Source organism: Athene cunicularia (assembly GCF_003259725.1).
Source record: "Athene cunicularia isolate RWA chromosome 1 unlocalized genomic scaffold, athCun1 chr1_part1, whole genome shotgun sequence".
In the NCBI taxonomy this organism is placed as follows: Eukaryota; Metazoa; Chordata; class Aves; order Strigiformes; family Strigidae; genus Athene; species Athene cunicularia.
The window spans coordinates 92,730,618-92,738,603 of record NW_020799091.1 but is presented as its reverse complement, the minus strand read 5'-3'; the positions used below and the strand labels follow the sequence as shown (position 1 = coordinate 92,738,603).

General features: G+C 39.0%; 1 protein-coding gene across 15 annotated transcripts in view; it reads right to left on the bottom strand.

Annotated features, from left to right (window-relative positions):
• Positions 1 to 7,986, bottom strand: part of KDM6A (lysine demethylase 6A) — a 125,311-nt gene that overhangs the window by 70,239 nt on the left and 47,086 nt on the right. For all 15 annotated transcript variants that reach the window (XR_003399120.1, XR_003399124.1, XM_026855849.1 and 12 more), the window contains exon 4: positions 382 to 502. Coding sequence is in view for 13 of the 15 variants with exons in the window: in XM_026855849.1 (XP_026711650.1) it covers positions 382 to 420 (39 nt within the window). In the remaining 2 variants the exon portion in view is untranslated. The remainder of the gene's footprint in view (positions 1 to 381; positions 503 to 7,986) is intronic.

The following is a 7,986-nucleotide window of genomic DNA, read 5'->3' as shown; positions in this document are numbered from 1 at the left end:
GGGGGGGGGGGGGCAGGGCAGGGCAGGGGAGAATATAAAGAAATCCAAGCTGTCAATTCTTCTTTTCTTCTTCCTCCAATTTTCTGTATGTCCTCAGCCTCCCCACAAAATGTATTATTTTCACAAGAGCCCTACACGAAATTTTTGGAGTATCAGTGGTGATCTATAATTTTGCTGGGATTTTCTGAGTATTTCTAACATCAAACACACCTCAGATCCTACCCTTACTCTCTTTTTAGACTAAGATATTTCATACTGAAGCTCTTCTATTTCTAAAGCAGGCAGTATTTAACTGCTATACACTTATGCATTCCTTGCAGCTTTAAGATGCAACACAACTTGTAATAAATATTAATTCAATTTGAATTAACTTAAACCTACCTTTAAACTAGACTCATAGTCTGTGTTGACTTTGAACATAAGCCCAAGTCGCAAATGAATTTCCTTGGCTCGACAAAAGCTGGGATCAACATAAAGCGCCTCCTGAAATGCTTTAATTGCCCTGAAAGAAAAACACAGATTAAAAGTTATTTTTTTACTGAAGTATCACTTTATAATCAATGTTATTTATATGACTAGAAGAAAGTGGATCAGAAAGCACTGTTACAGAACAACATTATCAAAGTGATGGTTTACATGCAATGTTTTTGGTGCATGGCTTTTGATTCTTCAATGACTGGGTAATTTTGTACTCCAGATACCCTGGTATGTTTGAAAGTCTAATCTTTTCTACTAATTTGGAGAAACTAATTTGCTGCGTGAAATACAGTAATGTATCTGTTGTTTCAAAAAGGATGATTCTGGAATTAGTAACAAAATTTAGAGTAACTTTAGAATGATACAGTGATCATACATGTCATAATGAACTACTAGGTTGCTTCTGATTCCAGGTAGGGCAGACCCTTGAGAGCAGCAGCAGAACAGAAGGCCTAGGAGAAGAGATCACACACATCTCCCACTGCACCAACCTGCTCTGTTTTCCACTTGGTCCTCTCTTTCTTAGCACCATCGCCATGTAGGGACTCAACTAATACCTACTGCTCCATGACTTTCCAGTCACTCAACTACCTCCAGGAAAAGAGAGATATGAAAGCCTGTCACCTTCTCCCACTGTAACTTCTTTTTCATATTTCCATGACATGTGAGGATGGCTCTGATTCTATAAACCCTCTCTACACATGCCCCTGTTCATGATGGCACTGTACCAGATAGAACAAAAATGCTATGCAACAACTGTATCTTGGAGCAGAAAATACATGATCTAAACAAGACTGTTTTGCCTCTCAGGCCAGCTGTGTAAAATTAGGACAGCTGAAATGCAACTAAAAGATAATAGGTTTAAATTCACAGAGGAACTGAGAAAGAAGCTAAGACCCATAGTGTTAGCTCGCCTGAAATCCAATGACAGGTTGAAACAAAATACCTTCACATACATCACTGCTTGTACAATGACAGAAATCAGCATCAGTCTCATTCAGGGTAGATTCAAGCACCTAGGCCAGGGAGCACAGTCCCATCTGCTGTCCCAGGCAACCCCAGAGATAGACGCTGAGCAGGCAGATGACAGGCAAGCCTACGGGGAGAATTGTACCCACTGTGGAGCAGCACAGGGACACTGGACAGAACTAGTCACAGTGCCTAAAAATCACACAACGTTTAGGCAACTTGATTTCATTCCTACTCTCCAAGTGCAATATTATTTACAAGGACAAAAGGTTAGCAGCTGCAATAGGAAATTCAGTAAATAATTCTCATAGACTTTTTTAGTCACAAAATACATAAACTATCATTTTTTAATCCATGAGCAAAAACACTTCTGCTCCAAAATTGTTACAGGCTTTTTCATTCTTGACAGCAAAGCTAACCCAAGGCACAGAACTTTCTCTAGACTCGTTTGTTACCTGAAGCATTATCTGACTTGTTTAAAATAACTTAAGAGCAGATGGGCTAAAAAAATATTACATTTCTATTGTGGAACTGAGCTTCCTCTATTATAATCTTTCTGAAATGCTTTCCTTACCTTGTACCCTATTTTTCTGCTTACACAAAGAAAATGAGCAAATGAAGCGTAAAAGGGACAAACACCAGGTAAGCAGTCTCTCTCATCTCAGCTAAACCTCACTGGAACAGAATGGGTGGTGATGAATCACACACCTCAGTACCTACACTGAAATTGTACAAAACAAGGATCCCTGTCTCCTGACAGTGTGCTCATCATCATACACAAGAACACCACTCAAACTGGAAGGCCAAAGACTGGACTGATTACTAAATATTGGCACATATTTTAAGCTATGCTTTTGTTATGCCCAAGTATAGATTTTATGATTATATATTTGCATCTCTTGCCTTAACTCTAATAGGGTACTTCAGTATGTTAGCCACTGGTATTTAGAATCCATTATTTGCATCCTGTTCAAAGACAGTATCCTAAGTTCTAAAAAGGAATAAAACCTGTGTCTATTATCCCCATCAAAGAAAAGAGAAAAATCAGGAAGAGACATTGCTGTTCTATAACACACAGGAGATTGTGACCACGCTCATATACACTGTGAACTTTGCATTCATCACATTTCAGCTAGTTTGTTTGGTCAGAAAATAGTATTTCCATATTTCTCCTATGTCATGTCTCAATCACTAAGATTACTGAAACATGGATTTCTAAAAAAAGCTTAAGAGAAACCGTAAGGGATAAAATTATTTTTACAGTCTCTTGCTTACTGAACAGGAAATATTATTCATTGCCACGGCTGAGGAATAGAGTTAAACAAAGCCACAAGTAAAACAAACAACTTTTAAGGACAGTTTTGAAATTTAGTTTGAAGGAATACTGTCATTCATTCGAAAGAACAAGAACACTGCCTATCCCGTCTTTCAGAAAAGCATATTAAACCAGTAAAATAAAGTTATCATCAGTGGGCAACATGAAGACTATCACGTTTAGTACTGGACCTGCTTGTCTCAGACAGCCCCTGTGAGGTCTGTGTAACATTTTACTCTGTGCAGGCAATATAGCAACAGCATTCACCCTCGTCTAAGCTGCTTGTTGAGTCAGGTTCAACATTAGTTGTTTTCACAAGTCTTTGAGCTAACATTATAATCCAACACAATTTTCCAACTAAAATAAGCCCAACATGTACAAGCAGGAAGAAAATTTGTAACACAAGTCATCATTCCTCCAGACACAAGCTATGCAGGAAATAACAGCATGCTTTTCAACCCACTTTGATGGATGCTTGGAAAAATATATCCAATCAACCAAGTCAAAATGAAACTCTCTGTACCCTTTTAGACACTGAGTTATCGTGTTAACAGCTAAACAGTAACATTCTAGCTGTACATTTCAGCTGTATTTGATCACTCTTAAACTGATGGTTTTGAGAGGAAAGGCAGACATGCTTTAAAAACATTATTTCCTTGAAATGTTAAAAAAATTCAGAGGAACTCAGTCAGGGATCATTGATTGCTCCCATCCACTGCATTGATCTGGCAATGGAATGGACACACTGGTAGAGTTTGGTGAAAGACTCTCCACTTAAAATTTTCTTCTAGTATCTAATATATGTTGGATTTACATTTAAGAATGAATCCATATGAACTCAAAAAGATATGAACTCCTGGGTCAGTGTCATGCTTGCATGTTAAATTCTGTATCTTTGGATATCATAATAACAACTAGAAAGATAATTCTCAGAGATAACGTAGATTTAAAATTACAATGAAGCATAATTACAGCAGTAAATTAAGGGGGAAATGTTGTAAGTATACACCAGATATTCCTCAAAGAAGCTTTTCTAACTAAAAACCATGTCTTTTATATTCTCCATTCAAAATATTGGCCTCCATCTTTCTTAAATCTATTGTTAAGTCTATACAGACTATGCAACTCATAGTTTTTCCTGAATGACAATTACAAATAGTAAGAAATATAAACTACTTCCACTATTTCTGTGAGAAAAGGCATCATCAAAATTTCACAAATAAAGTGATCTGAAAGGCAGCATTTTTAACAGTTTCTACCAGTGGTAGGTGCTCATGCCTAATTTGGCAACTGTAGCCCAATTTTAAATTTTCATAGAATAAAACTCTCAAACTCTGAAAAGACCTTTACTTACTAACTCTTATGGATAGACAAGCAATTCTACACCATAGCTGAACTAATATTGATCTAATTTTCCCTATGGGAAACATTTAAACAAAATAGCAATGCACTCAGAACTCCAGACTCAGTCTCTTACTACATCAATGGCAAAACACCTGCAACATCACTGACATCCATTTCAGTTGTAAGCGCTCAATAACGTCCAAGGCAGATGGCATTAGGGCTTGGTACAGGTTGGTAGAACACAGAAGGAAGCAGACATGAGAAGTGGAAGATAGGAGATGGTGTTGTGGTAGTAAAGGGAAATGAAAGAGAATATGGTCCAATGTTGGTAATTGCAGTCCTTTCTGGCCCATCTGTTTGCCCGAGTTGGGCCTTCTGGATACTGCAGGACTCACTTGATTCTTGTACAGATCTTTGTTTGCTCTTAAACATCGTTATTCCCATTTCTGTCCTCTTTCCAAGCCTACATCCAGAAAGATATGAGTCTAAAGGATCCCAGGCATCCAAATTACTCAGATGTTTTGCCTCAGAGTTCTTCTATGGTATGAATAAAACCAGAAGAGCAGATATAACCTAATAGCTTGATGATCTGTCACATATGAAGCAGGACTTGGCTTAAGAGGCTAACAGCTTCCTTCAGAGATCATGGCACACAGCCTTCCTCAAGTAGGTTGTAAAGTCTCCACCATTAATTAAATGGCCTTCATGCAAAGACAGAGCTTTTCATTTTTATCCTTCAGCAAACTAAACATACATTAGTCCAAAGGATAAATCATCGAATGAAGGGCTGAGAACTCTCCTACTGAAAAAAGAAATGACAGTCATCTAAAATCAGCAAAACAAAACTTTTGGTTTGTTCTCTGAAGATACCGACAATGGCCTGGTAAGAAACAAATTTGGTTGAGTCTACTAGAATTTATTTAAATTAAGTAAGAGTTTTCTCCAAGAATGGGAGCAGTTCCACTAACAGGCAGGAGGAAAGCCCATCTAACACTCAACAAAGCAGGAAAGCAGGACTGGAAAACAGACACTATGGAGGATAAAAAGCAGATCTGGGCTTACATTTTACACAGCACTGCTACAGTTATTCAAGAAAAATAAAAATGACATGAATCTATCATCTCCAAATCAAGACTTCTAAAATCAATACTGCAGCTATCTTTCCACCCACTCATCTATACAACAATGCCTGCCATTATGAAAGTGAAGAAATTAGCTGAATAATAACTAATAGAAGATTATATTAAACATTTAGTGAACTCTCATAAGACTTTTATTGGAAGGTTTTACTTGGATAGACTGTGAATAATATCAGCTTTGAACTAGGCAAAAGAGTATAATAAAATAGCATCGATTTAACTATTCAAAGGTTAACACTTGCACATTTAAAACAAAAACCATGGAAATCAGAACGAGCCTACAAAATAACAGAACATAACTTTATTTTAATATATCAGGAAAAATACTTGATGCAGCCGGAGTGAAACTTTCTTTTTCTTATTCTTTGTCCTCTTCTAATTTTCTGACCACCTATTCTAAACCTCATGTAATTTCATAGCCTCACTAATGAAAATGATGTGAGGCTGTGATGGACAAACTTCTATTTGAAACTCATAATCATAGTTTGAGCATAAACAAAATGTTTATGTTCAAATACAGCAGCAGCCAGGAAACTACAATTTTCTTAAATATTTTTACAGACTTTACAGAATCACAGAATCGTCTAGGTTGGAAAAGACCTTGAAGATCATCCAGTTCAACCATTAACCTCACACTGACAGTTCCCAACTACACCAGATCCCTCAGCGCTATGTCGACCCGACCCTTAAACACCTCCAGGGATGGGGACTCCACCACCTCCCTGGGCAGCCCATTCCAACACCTAACAACCCCTTCTGGAAAGAAATGCTTCCTAATATCTAGTCTAAACCTTCCCTGGTGCATCTTGAGGCCATTACCTCTTGTCCTATTGCTTACTACTAGGTTAAAGAGGCTTATCCCCAGCTCTCTGCACCCTCCTTTCAGGTAGCTGTAGAGGGCGATGAGGTCTCCCCTCAGCCTCCTCTTCTCCAGACTAAACACCCCCAGTTCCCTCAGCTGCTCCTCGTACAACCTGTGCTCCAGAACCTTCACCAGCTGAATAGTGAAATATTTTGACCAGCAAAGTCTAAACATTTTCTAGAACACCAGCTGTGAGTAGGTTTTTTTTCCAGTGTTAGCAGATATTACACATTTTCACCAATCCAAGAAGTGGCGTGATATACAATCACAGAAAGATAAGAGAACAGAAGATAAAGTTAACTGCCACTTTGTTAATGGTTAATTACAATTACTATGTGTAGTCTACGTGTACATTCCCATTTTATATACCTAAAAAATACATATATAGACCCCACCACCTGAAACCTGAGAAGTATTTGACAAAGCAGTATTGACACAGTGTGTTTAAATTCTGCCCTGTTTATGAAGGTAACTACAAACACCACACCAGCTGAAAGGACTCTGACAGAACGGTGAAAGAAGCACCAATATAGATGTGCACCTTGAAGATCACAATTTACTGGTAAGCAAGATCTTCTGCTCTCAAATTATAGCCCTCCTGGACTTTCCATTGCAGGTGTTTCCAAAGCAGGAACTCAACAGGCTGTCAATTACCAGTGCAATGTCACTGTCAGATGGGTGACTCTCAGAGCCTCTCATGCAAACCACAGCCACAGGACTATTTCGTCAAAAGCTGTGCGCCCTCCACAATGGCACAAACCACTGATACACCTGGAGGCATGCAGTGCAGACATCACATTTGATGAAGTAGTCCAGTGGCCACTGTGCATGATGAGTGGGGTGTTTCCACACAAGTGAAGGAGGTCTCCACTAGGCAGTTTGCATTCCAACTCACCCACTACCCACTCAACTACTCTGTGTGGAAGAGACCATTTCCTTGGATCTGCCAACCACTGTCATTAACAGCTTGAGAACCATCTGAAGGATCTGGTCCTGCTAGAAAAAACCAAAAACAATAACCCCCCTCAAAGAGAAATCTTACAGTGTTACTAACAGCTTGCCCTGAAAAAAAAACCAAACAACACATGCATTGATAGAGGGAGCGAAGAAATGCAAAACCAGCACACGACTCTCCCACTCCCACAGGCAAACAGCAACCACCATAAACCAGTAGTTTCTTGCATAGATAAGGTGTGCGATATTGAAGGCTGGCACACAAAGACTACTGAAAAACAGTTTACATTTCACTGTAGACCTCAGTACTTTAAAAACAGTTTAAACAGCTGCTTTACTATTTCAGGATGACTGTGAGAAGAACAAAACTTAATTTTTTTGGAAAAAGATGAAAGAGAATAACAGCCAGAGAGAAAAAGAGAGAGACCAGACTCCTTCAGCTAAGGTAAATGGTCCAGTGTGATTGGTGCTAAGGCCATCTCACAGGCAATGGTGTTTTGTGTGTTCTCCTGTAGGTACATGGAAAAGAATGCTCCTGCCTTGCTGAGGACTTCAAAGGACTTCTAGGAGAAAAGAGATTCCTGGGTGTCTGGAGGCCTGCAGGGTGACCAAGAGATGACATGCCATACCACATATAACGACTGAGGGCTACTTTCTGCTGTCTGCTTGGCCTCTGGAGGGCTGTGCAATTCAGCAGTAGCAGAGATGAGATGTGGAGAGCCTGCTCAGTTGCTCACATGTTGGAGATGGAGGTGCTACACTCTCTCAGCAGGGGTTGTATATGCTTGCTCCCTCTTGTCCATTAAATATCTTTACCTGAATTAGCTAAGAATAATGAAAGACTGCAGCTGCCTTCTTGATGTCAAGATACAATTTTAAATCAGGGCTGAAGAAGGGAAAAAAAAGTTTTTAGTGCTGAACTCCCA